The sequence below is a fragment of the Taudactylus pleione genome, unplaced genomic scaffold (genome assembly GCF_031769625.1).
Source record: "Taudactylus pleione unplaced genomic scaffold, aTauple2 ptg000064l, whole genome shotgun sequence".
In the NCBI taxonomy this organism is placed as follows: Eukaryota; Metazoa; Chordata; class Amphibia; order Anura; family Myobatrachidae; genus Taudactylus; species Taudactylus pleione.
In genome coordinates, this window is record NW_028284466.1 from 5,475,173 (window position 1) to 5,493,498 (window position 18,326).

At 40.3% G+C, this 18,326-nt stretch overlaps 1 protein-coding gene across 2 annotated transcripts in view; it reads left to right on the forward strand.

Annotated features, from left to right (window-relative positions):
- Positions 1–1,293: 1,293 nt before the first annotated feature.
- The window catches only part of HTATSF1 (HIV-1 Tat specific factor 1), a 35,295-nt gene continuing 18,262 nt past the window's right edge, over positions 1,294–18,326 (forward strand). Inside the window, exons 1-6 of one of the 2 annotated variants that reach the window (XM_088465773.1) lie at positions 1,294–1,673; positions 4,325–4,535; positions 9,805–9,852; positions 9,952–10,106; positions 11,290–11,453; positions 12,751–12,850. In XM_088465773.1, the coding sequence (XP_088321899.1) occupies positions 1,518–1,673; positions 4,325–4,535; positions 9,805–9,852; positions 9,952–10,106; positions 11,290–11,453; positions 12,751–12,850 (834 nt within the window). In that variant the 5' untranslated portion in view covers positions 1,294–1,517. The remainder of the gene's footprint in view (positions 1,674–4,324; positions 4,536–9,804; positions 9,853–9,951; positions 10,107–11,289; positions 11,454–12,750; positions 12,851–18,326) is intronic. The other variant, XM_088465774.1, reaches the window with a different exon arrangement.

Here is an 18,326-nt window from a genome sequence, read left to right on the forward strand (position 1 = left end):
ACTTGTTAATAAAAAGTGAAATGATGATATATAGGTCCCTAAAAGTAAAGTGAAAATAAATGTTATACATGTTTTACCTTATTTGTGACCTACATTTTTACTAGAGCATTTCCCCTAAATGTCAATGTAGCACTTTAGAAGATAATTTCACTGTACACTTGTGATGCGCTAGCAGCATTAGATAGTATGGAGCCTCCATCATAAGTGTACAGTGAAAATATCTCCTAAAGTGCTACACTGACATGTAGGGGAAATGCCTCTTCCAGGAGGCACTTTTTTGTATGTAGCACTATTGATTGTGGATAATCACACACACAAATGATGGTTAGAATGTTTATACTACACAGTGTCCTGTGTAAATTTAGGAGGGATAGTCTTAATTATAGCAGAATATCCTGCCAGTGAGGTGTTATATCCACCGGGCACACTTGCTTATGGTGTACATGACATTGCAGGGATGGGAGAGGGGTTACCTAGCATCAGAATTGCTAGACAGGCACTGGGGATGATCATGTCCTAAATCCTCAAATATACAAGTTTGGAAAGTATGATTCAAAGATGGCTGTGTAGCCCTCCTATTAACCACTTAACTGACGTGGTCGTCTGGAATGCGAACGCAGCCAGTTATACTACAGCTGACAAAGTGCGACTGCACCGCCCCACTTTTTTTGCTGAGGAAATTTGTTCTACAAATGTGCAAAATGGATCTCCTCTGACTCCCCGAGCTCTCCTGCAGCCCCGGCAATTTCTGACCGGTTTTGCTGGAAAAATCGTCAGTTAAGTGCTTAAAAAAAAAAAAAAAAAATCAAGGTGATCCTAAAGCAACAATCAAGTGACTAAAAAATATCCCCAGTAGTTTAACTCTCAGTGTGCCAAAATCATACTCCCATTATTTGGACATAATAGGGCAAAAATAATCCCTGCACCAAATCTTGCGCAGACGACATCTGGAAACAATTTGGTTATGTTCAGACAACAATTTTAGATATGTGCACTAATTATTATAAGAATGTGAAAATGAGATCAGACTTGGCATTGAGGTAAGGTAAGCAGAACGCATTAAATTATGATGGGCGAATAGACTCCATAAACTGCTATTGGTGCACACAGAGCGCTGCCAGCAGGATGGTCTCATGGGGACAAGCAGAATTGTGTACTGTCAGTCATAACCGTCTCCAACAAAATGGCTGCTGCTACAGCCGTCAGCGTACTACTGAGCTGCAGACACGGTTTAGGAAATGTTTAACAAAAGCTGTTGTGTTGTCGCATATGCGCAAGCGCACAGGCAGCCTCCAAGCCAAGCCAGCTCCTGTGCACATTGTAGCAGGGGAATTCGCGCTGTGGGTCACGTGAATGTGCTGCGCCTGCCCCGGAATTACGCATGCGCGTCAGCGGTGAGGAGGCAGTGAGCATGCGCAGGGGCTATCTGGAAAGTACTGTGGCTCTATACTCCCAAGTACCCGTGTTGTGGATTATTATTACTACTATTACTACCGGTCTGGGGCACCAGCAAGGAGATGGACAGTAACGAAGCCTTTTATGAGCAGCTGCGGCTCCAGCAGCTGTACGGGAACCCAGATACGGAGCACGGGCAGGACCCTTACACCTTTAAGGACCCCTCCGATGGCACGGAGTATGAATGGGACCTGGAGAAGAAGGCCTGGTTCCCTAAGGTGAGGGCGCTGCCGGCAGGGTGTTCTCACGGGGACAAGCAGAATTGTGGACTGAGACTGGTAAACAGTATACAGATAACCTGTATTAGTGCCATGCATTGCAGTTACCCAGGCAGCAGGCATCATGCCCACTCATCAGTCTGTGTGCTGAGCTCTTTGGCTTTTCCATAAGACTTGCCTAGGTGTAGTATGGGAGAGAGTGCCCTCCCCCTCACATGGTGCTGGAAGAGGTGGCTCAATGCCCTGCTGACCTGCACTACCAGGAATGACTTGGCTCTAGGTGCCCGCCTTATCCCCTGTATTAGGTTCCACTGCAGTTTAGCCATACAAACCAGGCCAGCGATGGATTAGCTGTGAGGTCTGTTGCAGTCGCTGCGACAGCTGCGAGCTTTAGTCATGTGCATGGTCATAATTCTATGTTCTGTCAGATCTGTTGCATTTCCCTTTACATACATAAGTTCTATTTTTGAAACTTAATTTACTTTTCGATGGCCTCCTCTCTGAAACAACTTGTAAACACTGACCCAAGAAGATAGGCTAGATATAACTTTTATATGTATAATTTGCAAAATCATGTTAATTTAAGGCAAATGAAATGCTCACTTTTAATATGTGACCTGTATGATGGGAATTAAAGAAGAAGGTGACAAAGGTTGAGTTTCCCATATCCAAAATGCTTGGGACTAAGGCTATTTTGGAATATTTGCATACTATATTGAAATGTCTTAGGAACAGGGCCCAAATATAAACACAGAATGCATTTACGATTTATATACACCTTATGCACACAGCCTGAAGATAATTTTATACAATACTTTCAATAATTTTGTGGCTCAAACAAAGTTAGTGTACATACATGAAATTCATTTATGTTTCATATACACCTTATACACACAGCCTATAAGTCATTTTATACTTTATTTTTAATAATTTTGTGCCTTAAACAAAGTTTGTGTACACTGAACCATCAAAAAATCAAAGATTTCACTATCTCAGTCATGCTAAAAATATTCCGTATTTTGGAATATTTGGATATGGGAGACTTAACCTGTATTGTAATGAGCTCTGTTACTTAAACCTTGCACAGAAAACTTGTAATTGATGCAATAGGTGGTTCTCTATGTGATGCACGGGACATTTACATACATTCAAGTACGTGAACTGTTTCTATAACACAATTTTTTGTTTCTGGTATCATAGTCTTAAATACTGTTGGCAGGAAATATACACCAGAAAAAATTTCACTACAGTAAACCGTCCAGCGATGATCTCCTTCCTCAGCAGCGTCTTCTCTTCTGTTGCTGGTCGCCTATCGCTGCCAGCGACTGGTTCTGTGCGCATGACGCGTTCACCCAGTGGGGACCCGACAGTGCATGGAAGATTTCGCTGAAGCCGGACTACATTGTTCTCACCATCTTGAGATGGTGAGAGTGATGCAGTGACAAACAGCTGTAATCTTCGTTTACCGCTGTTTGTTAAATATTGAAAGCATTACATAGGCCCCCATTTATTAATGATTGCAATGCGATCTGGGCATGACGTTACCGTCCATGATTGCATTGCAATATGCGATCATAGCGCCTGGATGTATCATCCGGCACATGCAGGGACAAGGGCTCCGAAAGGAGCCTGTCCCTGCGATGTGCGCAGAAAGCTGCCTGGGCTGCTTCGCATGTGCAGTCCCGCTGAGTGCACATGCACGGTCGCCATTGCTGGGGAGGGTTCCGCCAGCTAATTATGCGCATTGTAGCCCATATGCTACAGCAGCTAACAACATCTTCAGATGGCGTTAGCTGCGCCGGCCAATATCCGGAATGCATCGCATTCCAGATGTTGGTAAATCTGGCATCATCACATCCCCCATATGTGCTGCTGCCAGCGGGAATGAAGGGATCACAGCAGGTAACAAAAAAAAAGTTACCTGCTGCGGTCCCTCCTTCATACATCTGGGAGAAACATAATATTTTTGGCTAACCCCCGGAAACAGGTGTTTTCGGGGATATAGCCGCAAATATAGAATGATAAAGGGCCCCATAATCTCTTTTTAGCGAGTGCTAAATTGTTTATTTATCGTTGATAAATGGGGCCTTCTGCATGATGCACTGAGACTCCTGGGTATATTTACGAGTGCGGGTTGTTAGAAATTGAGTTGTTGCCCATAGCAACCAATCAGATTCTAGTTATTATCTGCTAGAAGGTGCTAGATAAATAAGTAGAACCTGGTTGCTATGGGCATCAACTCCACGTCTAAAAACCAGTAGTTAGTAAATATACCCCTCTGAATCCCGTGCATCACGCAGAGTTTTTAAAAATTCCAGAAGTAACTGTCTACTGTAGTTACATTTTTTTTATCTGGTGTATATTTCCTACCAACAAAGTATTTAACACTTGGACACCAGAAAAAAAAATAATTGGTATAAAAAAAGTTCACATACTTGAGTGTATGTAAATGTTCTTTGCGTCACATAGAGAATCACCCCAGTGCAAGGGCATAGTTGGTGGGAGTGATGAAGAGAGGCATTACTTATGTTGTGTCTTTGAGAATTACACCATCGTTGTTCTAGCGCATCTACTGACATATTGGACGTGCCTACATCCATTTTTCATGTTCCTTTAAAATCAGAGTTATTTATTTAAATTGTTTTTAATAGATAACTGAAGATTTCCTGGCAATGTATCATGCAAACTATGGGTTTAATCAAGATACTAAAGATGAATCCACACCTCCTAAGCCTTCTCAGGCAGCCCCAGCCCCTAAAGAACCTATCCCGAAGGCTGCAGAGAAACCTAAGCAAGGCTCCAAATCTCAGCCAGATCAAGGAGAACCGAAAGCTAAGGGGGAGAAAAGGAAAGTAGACCCTGGTAAGAATACAATGTGATATCTGGTTCCTGGAGCTATGATTTTTTGTTTTCTGAAGAATATTTCTATATATATACATTAAAATTTGAAAAATGTATTTAAACCAGACCTGTTCCTATAAATGAACTGTTCTGAATCTGTAGCACAACAGAACAAGCTAAAATAATATCTGGACTTGCTGGTGTATCTTTCTACTACCTCTTCTTTGCTGGCAGATCAGCCCTATTGCTAAAGGCAACAAAAACCATCAGCAGTGAAGGAGCAATCCAAGTTTATTAAGCTCAAGTACTGATTTGTGAATTTCCAATCATGTATGACAGGTACAATTCACAATATATCTATCCTAAGCCTGTAAAACTACACCCGAAACTGCAAGCCATCAAATAAGAATATGTCTAGAAATGAATTTTGTAGTGGCCTTTTCATTCCTCTCTAAAGTGCTACAATGGTGGAAACCCATCTTTTTATCTCAGGAGTCCCTGACTGTCTTCTCTCTGACCTTTTCTTTGCTGAGGCCATTTTTCCGCGTATGTGCTTGAGATTTTGAAATTTAAGAAAATACTATTAAGCTGGGTACACACTAAACAATAGTGTATCCAGCAATTTCGCCGAAGATCCCAGTGCCGACATTTCGTCCGGTCCGTACACACTGGGCGATCTGGTGTCCAACCGGCCGATATGCCGCCTCCCCCCTCCCGCATAGCGCTATATGAGATCGTCAGCCGCATCGCCTGATCTACGTGTACAAAAGCGGGAGTGAGCGGACTATACGATGTAGTGCATACACACTGCACATTTTTAATGATTTGTCGCTCCGATGTGTTGAAATCGGCCAAATCGTTAAAAATATTGTGTGTGGCCCTTTAGACTTTTTTTCCTCCTCCTAACGCAACAAATAAAATGAACCTAAATGGCCAAAAAAGTGTTTGCTTGTTTTTGTTTTCTTACATGTCAAGAATACCCTTGTCTCGGTATTTAATGATATTATTTCATATAAAACCTTACCTCTCTATTTTAACTCAGGTGTTTTAACTAAACTAGGCAGGGATTTATATTTACCTTGTTCTTACAGACCTATTTCCCTTTTGAATATAGATTATAAACTAGTTACTAAAATTCTTGCAGAGAAAATAAAGGGGTCCTGCCTGAGATAATCCACCCAAACCAGACGGGCTTTATTTGGGACCGGTACTCACTTGTTAATATTAGATGGATTTTATCTGCTATTCAACACTTGACTCTTTCCGAAAGTTTAATGCCAAGGGATTTATCTACGAGTCGAATTGTAAAACCTGGAGCTTCTGATTGTGTTTATGCCTGATATTTATAACTGGAGCACTTTTAATAGCTGTGTCTTGTTAGAAAAATAATTTTCCTTTTATATATCGGGCATAAACACAATCTGAACTGCCCGATTTTACAGCCCGACGCTTTGTAAAAAAAACAAAAAAAACCCTAGTGTAATTTTGTCAATTGATGCCGAAAAGACATTTGACCTTATTTGTGGGCAATACCTTTTTGACACGTTGACATGTTTAGATTTTCGGAGTCATTCATTGCAACCCTAAAGATTCTTTACCAAAACCCCCAAATACAGGCATCTTCTAATGGTTACCTATCCACTCTGTTTGCAGTACAGAGGGGCACCAAACTGTATGCTCAATCTCTTCCCCTGCTTCTTTTTGCGATCCCTTTAAAACCATTGACTATAAGTTTACATAACTCCTTGGCCTTTCAGGGCATCAGAATTGACAAAGTTGACTTTTCGCAGACTATATGCTGCTTTTCTGGACTAACCCTGCTGGATCAGTTCCAATAGTGATGGATATTATTTCCTCTCTTGGGACCTTCTCAGGCTACAACATAATTATCGACAAATTGGAATTTCTACCCTTGTTATAGCTAAAATAACATCTTTACTTGATAACTGGGATGTGTTGCAGTCATTAAAAGTATTTTACTTGTCTGCTGTCCATATTTCTGTGGCAAAACAAAAAGCTAAGGCCATACTATTATGGCAATTCACAGGGATGAGGACTCTGGGTGCCCAACCTGGCTACTTTTTCACTAGTTCTATTTTTTCATTACATTAGTAACTGGTTGTTAGAAATGTCTATATTGACTCTCGACTTGATAAGGCCCTTCTAACCCCATATTCCTCCAGTGCACTTTTACACTCTCGGATGTCAGATGTCTCCTGCCAGATTTCTGGATAATGTATTATTCTGTGACACCTACCTACCTTGGCTATGAATTAATAGAAAACTGAATAGAAATCACCTTACTACTAAATATGTACCTTTATGGGGTAACTAGTGTTCATTCTAGCACCCTGTACGTAATCCGTGAGGAGGGCAAATTTAATTTTGAAGTCCAAAATTATAGACGTGATGTATTGCTACAGCTACTGTAGCTGCAGTGATACGTCACGTTTAAAATTTTGCCCTTAAAAATTTAAATATGTCCTCCTTATCGATCATGTGCAGGGTGCTAGAATGAACACTAGGTAATCCATCTTTCCCCCGACATTAGACAATTACATGTATACTATTAGGAAAGACAAGGGGCTAAACTTCATTTCAAAGGAGTTTGACCCGAGAGGCACAATCCTCCTGTTCCCAGATCTACAGCAGTTATACGACCTCCCCCGTCATCACTTTTATATACAGTATATCTGCAGACTCGTCATTTTGTGGCTCAATTCTACCTGCGGTTTGTCCTCCTCTTCCCCAGACCCGTTACAGCCTTTTGATGTTTGTAAATACAAGCACTTAAGGTTTGTATTCGTACCTTTCGTGCATCGCTTTCCACACATTTTGGACCAGGGCTGTACTCTCTTGGCAAAGAGATATCCTGTCTGTTACCTCCATAACAGACCTACTTTCACATTTTGATTCCACCATGAAACATTTACAGTCTGCATTCTTACAGGATGTGCAAATTAAATAGAGCTTATTTTTCACCTGCTCAACGCAAAGATGTGGTTCCTAGGTGTTTGCCTGGAGAGTAAAAGTTCACAGACTTTTGTTATTACACTGTTTTTGGGAATGTAGAAGAATGAAAAATTTTTTTGGAATAAGCTGTTGTATATTAGAATATTCTCACTGCAGCTTGGTCTTAATCTTTTAGCTCTGCAGTGTGCAAACTTCTCAGCGTGAGATCTAGGTTCAGAGAAAAAAGAAAATTATCCCTCTCCTTATGAATCTTGGTAACTCTGGCCGGAAAAAGGTTATATGACTTAATTGGACATCACGTTCTCCTCCCTTACTTACCATGGTGAAACAAAACCTATTGTAATTACTCACCTTTACCAGGCAAGGAGAAAGGAGTTATACATTCTATAACAAATGAGGATTATACATTGATAGTTTAGACAGCTCGTCCCAAAATAGGATATTTAAAATATTTAATTCCACTAATACAAGTAGATCTATGAAGGTTAATTAAGTTATATGTATACTATGTTCTTTTTTTTTTTTCTAGAACATTACTCAACCTTTTCCAAATTGCAAAAAAGCAGGATTCTACATGTAGGTTTTCACATAAAAAATAAATTTGCATTTGAAAATGAGGGAAATTTAGGCCCTCATTCAGAGCCGTACGCTCTGAGCAGAGCGCACGCTCTGAATGAGGGCCGTCCTCCATAACTATGGAGCGTCCTCCTGGACGCTCGTATAGCTGTGGGTCACCACCCACAGCCTATACGAGCGTGCAGTTTGATGGCCGCGATGGTCTTGACCATCGCGACCATCGAAACTGTGAGCCGGAGCCTGCGGTTGAGGTTTTCAACCGCAAGGCCCGGAGTGATTTTGGCTCTATCAGAGCCAAAATCACTCCCACTGACATCACTAGTGATGTCAGTGGGCCGGCTTCTGACGGGAGGCGTTCCCATGGGAACGCCCCCGTCAGGGAGGCACGCCCTCGGCACGCCCACCAAAGGGGGCGTGCTGTCAATCAACATCTACAGCACGCCCCCTTTGATCAGACACAACGAGCGAAGGAAAGTCCTTCGCTCGTCGCGTCTGGCGCATGCGCACGACGGAGCTCCCTCCGTCGTGCGCATGCTCAGTGCAGAACATCGACCCACTTGCGAGCGGACAGCCGCTCGCGAGTGGGTCTGAATCAGGCCCTTCATTTTTTGCCATCTCAATTGAAACGCTTACAAACAAGACCTACCATAATTTGTAAACTAGAAAACCTACCACATTAAAGGAGGGGAATCCCTTTGTTTATTTGACACAAGATGGGTGACCCCTCGTCTACAGATGCAATTATGGTGCTGATTGGGCACATAGTTCTCTCCCCTCCATATGTACGTAATGTTTCTGTAGGGCAGAGTAATGTTGTTTGGTGAACACTAGACATTAAGTTCTATTGGAAAGAGGAGGTGGATCTGAATTTATGGAGCCAGGTTGGGACTGATCACACTGACCATCAGGAAATAACATAATTGGGGGAATATATATTTCTCCCATCTCTCTTGGTGCCAGGGTTGGGGAGATATTGAGACCTATAAGTCCCTACTCTCCTTTTCTTCACAAAATTGATGCGCATGCCCATGGACCGACTGGCGTTTAGTACCGGTGGGGCAAAGGTTAGTTGTATTTTCAATTGGGGCTTTTCGCTGCAGATATAAATGGTCATTATCTTCAGCGAAGGATTAAACCAATCCCTTGTAAAATGGTGATTTGCACATTGCAGGATAACTGCCTTAAAGCTATAATTTATAGACAAAAAAATACAGTAAAAGGGGGCATCTTTTTTTTTTTTTTGTAAAGCTGTAGAACTGCCAATGGACAACTTTCCCACTTTCCCCTGGATACTCTCTTTTATGAAGCCAGAGGTTACTACAAGTGGTGTGCTTGCGGGTATACTGTACGTTTTTTCTGTACTTGGCTTTGATATATTGCCCCTTCTCTCCCACATCCTGGCCCCTCTAGATGTAACAGACTCACAAACGTCTGCATCGGTGCGTGCACAGTGATTACACACAAGATATCCTACACGTACTGGCATTGTACTCTCTCTGCATCAGCCCCATAATGAGGAACTACTGGACTTTGAGTGAAATACATTCTGATTAATGGAACTTGATGATTTCATCTCCAAGCACAGTGTGATCTTCCTTTAAACCACAAGACGTTTTTATTTTTTTTATTTTATCTTTATGGAAACGCCTCTGGAGTTCTTGCCTTCTTTTGTCATCCCTCTAAAGTGAGAGTAGACACATTTGTATCTTATTTAAATGTGTTAATGCTGATTTCATTACAGGTTGGTTCAATGTGGAAGATCAGAGAAACACAAATGTGTACGTTACAGGTTAGTCACAATAACGTGAATGTATTGAATTGGTCACTTAGTGTTGTAAGTTCTTTACATATAAATAAATGTGTGTCTGTTTCTTTTTCTGTATTTCAGGGCTTCCTCCCGATGTCACAAATGATGAGTTTGTACAGCTTATGTCTAGATGTGGTATTATCATGCGAGATCCACAATCTGACGAATTTAAAATAAAGTTGTATAAAGACAACGCGGGGAACCTGAAGGGAGATGGTCTGTGCTGTTATCTCAAGGTCAGTTTATCATCATTCTTTATTTATCCTTTGCTATCAGTATAGGGTTTTTGAAATTGAACACTCGATCACTAATTAGATATGAGCAAAGTGATCTCTGCGCCCCCAGTGACAGCCAGAACCCAGTGGTAGTTTGATTACCGCTGCTTCTTCCATGAAAGAAATTATCTAGATCTAGTGAAACACAAGTCATTTTTATCTACACTGATGGTGAACTTGCGGTGCCCAACCTGGCTACTTTTTCACTAGCTTTATGTTTTTTCATTACATTAGTGACTGGTTGTTAGATAGAAATGTCTATACTGACTTTCAACTTTATATGGCCCTTCTAACCCAATATTCCTCCAGTGCACTTTGACATTCTCGAACGTCAGATGTTTCTGCCAGATTTTTAGATAATGTATTATTCTGTGACACCTACCTATCTTGGCTGTCAGTTAATAAAAGATGTAATAGAAATCGCCTGACTACTAAATATGTACCTCTATTGGGTACCCCATTTTCCTCGCGAACATTAGACAATTTCACGTATACCATATGGAGAGACAAGGGGCTGAAATCCATTTCCAAGGTGTTTGACCTGGGAAGCACACTCCTCATGTTCCCAGATCTACAACCATTATACGACCTCCCCCGTCAACACTTTTTTTATGTGTCTGCAAACTTGTTATTTTATAGTCTCCACTCCACCTGCTGTTTGTCCCCCTCCTACCTAGGCCCCTTACACTCTTTGTTACAATCACAGCCTCTGATAGACTGGTGTGTCCGATATCACAGCCTGTTATCATACACTGCATGTTAGAGTATGCCTTATCAGTTATATGAGCTACTAAGGAGGGAGAAAAAGTGGTATAAAAAAGAATTCTAGATAATTTTAGAAAGAAAAATACAAACATTTTACACACTTTATTTTCAAAAACATATTCCAAATTAAGTGCAATTATTAAAAGTCACATAATAAAATAAGGTGCATATTTCATTTGTTGAATCAATTTAATAAAAATAGTCGAGCAGAAAATGACAACTGCATGTTTCCCTTCCCATATAATGCAGATAAATTCCGTTATGATGTCTGTATGGCCCCCTGGCGGCAAAAGATTTCATTGTAGCACTCTTACTAATAATCAATCAAAGGCTTAGGTAAAATTCCATGGTACCGATAGGTGATTTGTTGTCCATGTAGAGAGAATCTGTGGAACTCGCTTTGAAGCTCCTCGATGAGTATGAGATCAGAGGATACAAACTTCATGTTGAAAGTGCAAAGTTCCAGCTGAAGGGGGAATATGATGCCACAAAGAAGAAGAAGAAGAGCAAGGACTACAGGAAGAAGCTCTCTCTCCAGCAGAAGTAAGTAGTCGCTTGTTGCTGTACAAGCTTTCATCAGTATCATTAACAACTTTAACTACACATCTGATACATATAGAGCAGAGAAGAACTGAAAATGCAAGTCACTGTATAGGTAGAAGCTATTAGTATTGTTCGCCTGTCTATAGATGAGAAATGTTGGTAATATCAGAAGGTAAAAGTTTGCAGTGTGGTTAATAACAGAAGGCTTCTTTCTATCAGACTTCCTGTTGTTGACCCTATTATAAGGTGCTATAAGTAGCATCTCCAATCTTATAATTGCTGACAGAGAGCATTTGCTTACAAGGCTTTATACATTTGGGAGCTTCTAGCTTCTGGTCATCTAAACGATGCACTTCTGTCTAATCAATAGATTTTATTAAGCTACTCCTTACTATAGGGGGTGCCTGAGGACTTCGCCATTCTCTAGTCTCCCCAGGGCTAGGGTATTCTCCTAACTGTAATTTATACCTGGGGCCATGTGACATGAGCAGGAGGGATGGGGTTAGTGTTGGAGGTAGCAGGACAAATAACAGAAGATTAAGACTCACACCCCCACACTGCTGCCTTTTCTAAAGTGGTGAATGAAAGTGATTAACATAGACCAGTCTCAGGGTCTCCAGGCAGGGGCAAGAAGGTGGTCAGTAATGTATAGAAATGAAACTTCAAAATCATACAACATCAAGTAGTAATTGAGATGACGTGGAGTGCTGTATGTCTGAGTGGCTTATGCAGAACATAAGTCTTCTGATAATGATCAAATAAAATAATTCTTGAGTATTGGTGGGTAGTTTAACTTACATGGTTAATAGGCCTCAAAGACAGGTACATCTTAATTGAAAAGGCATCAGTGGTTTGGAAATGGCTCTGTTAATTATCACACTCAATTTAGTGATGGCTCAGTAGGCAGAACTTGGTGTACTAAAAGTGGCCATGTGGAAGAGAGGGGCAGGAAGCAGAGGCCAAGGTCTGCCCAGAACAACTTAGATATGTAATGTAAGAGGAGTATTTTACGGTTAGTGGTTAAGCTTGAGAAACAGTTACAAATATATATGTACAAGTTCCATTACCGTGATAATGACGTGAGATGTTTGACATTGTATTTTTTTGAAATGCTACCACTTTTCTTATTCATGTAGCGGCCTGCATGGTCCTTCAGTGGAATTACTGACAAGAAGTCTGAATACATATGTATAAGCTGTATGTCATTTTGTAGATCTTTGATGTAAGCCAACTTGTATTTTTGGTTCAGGGGTCATTATCTATTTCTGCAGTGTTGAAATTTTATCGTCTTTTCCAGACAACTGGACTGGAGGCCGGAGAAGAAAGACAGCGAAGCTAGGAAGCGATTCGAGAGGGTTATAATTATCAAAAACATGTTCCACCCCTCAGACTTTGAGGTGAGAAATGAATCCTTCAAGTGTCAGTGAAACCTTTTATTTAGGAATTGTTTTGTGTAATGCTGCCCATCCACTACACGACATAGAAACGACAGCACGATTACGACATTGTAATTGTGCTGTTGTTTCTATGTCTGTGATAAGCCTACACTGAACGAGCAGTCATTCAGTGCAGGCTCATCGATCATCTGGCAACATGCTGAACCTGATGTTATCGTCAGGTGAGCAGCTTGTTTGCCCGTTGATAGATGTCCAACACAACCAGCGTGCACACGCATCGCTGGTCGTATTAGACATTAAACTGCACGATTTGCGGCCGATTACCAAGCCATTGAGCGATAACGACAGTCGTTATCTCTCAATCGCTAGGTTTAATCGCCTAGTGGATGGGCAGCTTAAAAGTTATACTTAATCACTAATACATTCTATAAGCATTAGGAGTGCATATGAACTAAAGATGTCTGCAATAAATGTGTCCATCTTGGGGGAGATCTATTTTCTATGCACAGCATATTTTTTGTCTATAGAAGGGCACAGAAGTACAATTTATGGCCCGTATTCCATTAGAAGAGAAAAGCCGAGATCCGCAAAAAAGTATCGTCGATTGCAACTTTTCGCCAGTCGGAAAATGATCTCCGTATTCAATCCCAAATAATTTTCACGTACGCGGAAAGTCAATGCAACGTAATAGGCGAAAAAGATTCGCCTCTGAATAGCAGGAGAAAGAAGTGCAACATTTTTATTTTGGGGTGCAAAGGTGGGGAAACCACTCAGAACCCTTGGGACAGACCCCCATAGGACAACTGCGTCAAAAAGTCCAGAAAAAAGCGTAAGAACACCCCAAAAAAGTACTTTCAATTTGGGGGCGAAAAATCACAAAGTGGGGTGACAACTTCGCAAACTAGCGAAATAAAGTTCTGGGGGTGCTCTAAGTAGGGGCCAAGTGTTTTTGGGATTGCAGGTGCTTTTATGTGGGAGGAATGTCACTTTTAAAAAAAACTTCACTTTACAGACAAATAAAATATGCTAGCACCCATTTTCAGGTACCCCAAATTTGCCAGGACTACTTATTTTCTCAAAAATATACTGCTTTATGCCATTCTTCACCACTTGTGCAAAGATGCTAATTAGAGGCTATTGTACCAACTTAAGTACCCCAAACAGTTGTATTAGGGCTAATCGGGTAATACTACATTGATCCCCAATGTTTCTGCATCTTTTTGGGGGGTTCAGGCTGATTTCCCCGATACTGACACCAATTTCCGCCTGTTCTGACTTCGCGTGTCGCCGCTTTCGCGTCTTTTGGAATTGAATACGGTGAATAGCGGAGATGTGCACGATAATTTTCCTTGGCCAAAAGATGCGAAGTAGGCAAAAACTCTGGCAGGCGAAACTTTATCGCGGGTGCGAAACTAATTGAATATGGCCCTATATCTGATAACAGAACACAATAGCTTGCCTTCTTCTGCATAATGCATGTGAGCATAGTGTCGAGTGATGTTGTATTCCACATGGAAGTATTGATCCTTGCCATACCACCTATAGTCTTCACTCTAGGTCCGGGTGCCGGACCGTAGAGAGGGCACTCTAGCGCCCGCCTGAAATGGGGGCATGGCTGCGAGAAAAGGGGCATGTCTTTTCATCATTTTTGGGGGCGTGCTCGGCACTTACGGACATGCCGGCTGCCCCCAAGCTCTCCCCTCTCTGTGAGTAGATACCGTGCGCATCCGCACAGCATCTGTTCAACGGTGGTTATCGCCGCTCCTCTATTTTTCCCACCCGCAGGACACTACGGCCCGTGGGTGGGGACGGCACTCGGCAGGGCGCGGCGCCCCGCTAAAACAGCCTAGCAGGAACGCCACTCCTAGCCTGTCCACACAGGAGTCAGTGATCTGTGCGCCTCAGTGTTCCTACAGGTAAATGATGTTGCAGACATGTAGGATCCCTATTTTCGTGGCAGTTTTCTCATGTTAAGATTTGGCGGGACATGATAACTTTTCCATATTTATTTGGGATTATCATTAAAAGCTGTTTAATGCATCTTGCATTATAGATTAGTTGTCCTATTTGTATTTTAATATGTTTTAAGGTGGGATTGTTAGGTATTCTAATTTGCAAAAAAAAAAGGGAAAATCTGTTTACTTTACTAAGCAATCACAGTATCTTATCTTTATTATTTGATTTATTCAGTTATTTATATATCGCGCACACATTCTGGCCATTCTCATCAGTTCTCTGCCTTAGCTGAGCTTACAATCTATATTCTTTCACATATACAATACACACACATACAGTATACACTAGGAATAATTTTTTGTCCAAATGCAATTAACCTACCAGTAAGTTTTTGGATTGCGGGAGGAAACCAAAGTACCTGGAGGAAACCCACGCAAATGCGGGGAAAACATACAAGCTCCAAACCGCTAAGACTTTGGAGGGAAACAAACCCAAGACCTCAGTGCCATGAGGCAGTAATGCTAACCATTACACCAACTGGGTAAAAAAATAGAATTATCTAAGAAAGGAGAGCACGTCACACATAATACAATCCTAACACAGAATATAGGCAGATAGTTTGCTTATATGTTATGTATTTTTATGCATGATCACATTACTGAGGCAGATCCTCCTATATAGGCAGTTGTACATGTATTCTGGTGCATAGAGGCTTGTACCCTCCAAGTGTCACTATTGTATTTGTTCAGTTGACAACATATCCTATTTAAATCAACAGTGACATTTGTAGTCTATAAAAAGGAACTACGTAATATACAGATGATGTAAAAACAATATCATTACGTTTTTTCCCCTCCTAATTATATAAGAAGCAATTGTCTCTTTGTATCTCACATTTTTGTGTTTCTGGTTCTACCGCTTTTGTTAAAATGATCCTGTTCCTATGGTATCACTAAAATCCGCTGACCTGTTTGTCTACCAGCATGGAGCACAGAGAGCTGGTGACAAGTGCAGCCAGCAGGTGTCACTATTGCTTTACTTGTACATGTGATGATAAGCCTCATAACAACATTGAACAAATTAGAGACACACACATAATGATTGTAAATTGGTGGGTGCTCCATTATCAACAAATCTGTAGCCAGGATGCTAGGAGCCTTTTGATAAATAAGGGGAAAAAGCAACGACACTTCGTAAGTGTACAATAAGCATAGGAAGTTCATTCTGCAACGTGTCAGGACACACAGAACCGCAAGCACTATGATTACAAATAAGAAATTATATATATATATATATATATATATATATATATATATTTATATTATAAATCCAATGTAAGAACGGCACTCACAGATAACAGATAGGCAACTTGTTGGGGTTCAGATCTCAGGTCACCTGACGGAGTCCATCCATAGGCAGCCACAAATATATTAAAAAAAGAGAGCACTCACCAATCTCCATAAAGTAGGCAGGCAACTTTAATAACTCACATTATCAGGATAACGATCCAAAAAGTCGACGTTTCGGGCCCCACAGTGCCCTTTGTCAAGGCCAGAATACCACAGCCCAAAATGTCCAGGTAGTTTCTTGTGTAAGAAATTACCTTATATTTCCATCTGTATTATTCTTCTTCTTCAGATACTGTTTGACCTTGGGCACTTTGGTGTGTTTGATTGTTTAGCGGTTGTGCTTTTGTAATATCTGGCACCTTTCTATCTATTGCATTTTTAGTTTTAGTCTGCATCATATTCTTTGGCTGTTTTGTGCATAATGATTTTTTGTCTTGTTTTTTTAAAAAATGTTCTCAAATACAGCTTTAGAATATTCTACAGTAGTTATGCGGATATTAATTATGTAGTGTCTTCATCACGATATATATCTGTAGGGGAAGTGACTTAATCATATTGATAGGCATTTTTTGGCTACATAGATGTTCATCTGTTCTTCATTTGACTCCCAGTGTGACCACATTACGATGTATTCAAATGGGGCGTTACGTGTTTGTAGCGTAATGTACAATGATTGGCCGTGTTCATTACAGGATAAGTGTTAGTTTGTTTATTATTTTCTAATATTATCGTTGTTTTAAAGGATTTTTAATATGCATTATATCATTATTTGTTTTGAATGGAAGGTTGCTAGGCAACCAAACATTATTAGCATGTGACCGCTCACATTGCGGTCGCTGGATGATGACGTCATACGGACGCGACGCATGTTCGAGCGCCCTCCGGAGGACTGCTTCTGCTGGCGTCCTGCAGGTGAGTTGGTTCACATGGTGATTGATGATGGTATATATATATGTCTGTAAGTGTGGTTTGTATCTTGTCCCTGATGACGGGGTAGCTCCCGAAACGTCGGCTGAATAAAGGACTTTTATACACTGAACTACAGACTCCTGAGTGCCGCCTAGTTTGGTATCATATATATATATATATATATATATATATATATATATATATATATATATATACACATATATATATATATATATATATAATGTCTCCCATATCCAAAATGCTTGGGACCAGGGGTATTTTGGATAACGGAATATTTCGTATTTTGGAATATTTGCATATCATAATGAAATATCTTAGGAATGGGACCCCGATATACACACAGAATGCATTTATATGTTATATACACACAGCCTGCAGGTAATTTTATACAATATTTTTTATAATTTTGTGGCTCAAGCAAAGTTTGTGTACATACATGAAATTCAGTTATGTTTCATATACACCTTATACACACAGCCTGAAGGTTATTTTATACAATTATTTCAAAAATTTGTGCCTTTAGACAAAGTTTGTGTACATTGAACCATCAAAAATCAAAGGTTTCATTATCTCAGTCATGCCAAAATTATTGCGTATTTCGGAATATTTGGATATGGGAGACTCAACCTGTATGTATGTATGTGTATGTATGTGTCTGAATGTGTGTGTGTATATATATATATATATATATATATATGTATATATATATATATATATATATATATATATATATATATATATATATGAGCCAAATAAGTCAAAATGAACATTTATGACCTCGCTTTTATGCAGTTGTATAACTTGAAAACATAACCACCACCCAAATGTAAAAAAAAATACAGAATTAAAAGAAAGTACAGATCTCTGTAGAAATAAAGCAATGTTTGTGTATGTAAATGAAATGCACTGAACCAACAAAGGACGTGTTGCTATTGTATGCCCCTACCAAAAGAGCATTAATTCTGCTTGCTAAAGGTGCTTTAGAAATGAAGGTGAATTAAACATATAGGGGATTTACCTTGTTGTAGAAGAACATTGGCAGTGTTTTTTTTATTTGTTTGTTTTTTTTATTCTGGAAAAGATGTAGACACTCAGAAAAAAGGTGCCGACACTCAAAGTTACAAGCTGGTACAAGATTTGTAGTACTCACCACACTCTGGATAAGTGTGCAGATGCTTAGGAAGAAATCAGTGAAATCAATTCAGAAATGAGAAACCTGTTTCTGGAACTAGTTATAAAAA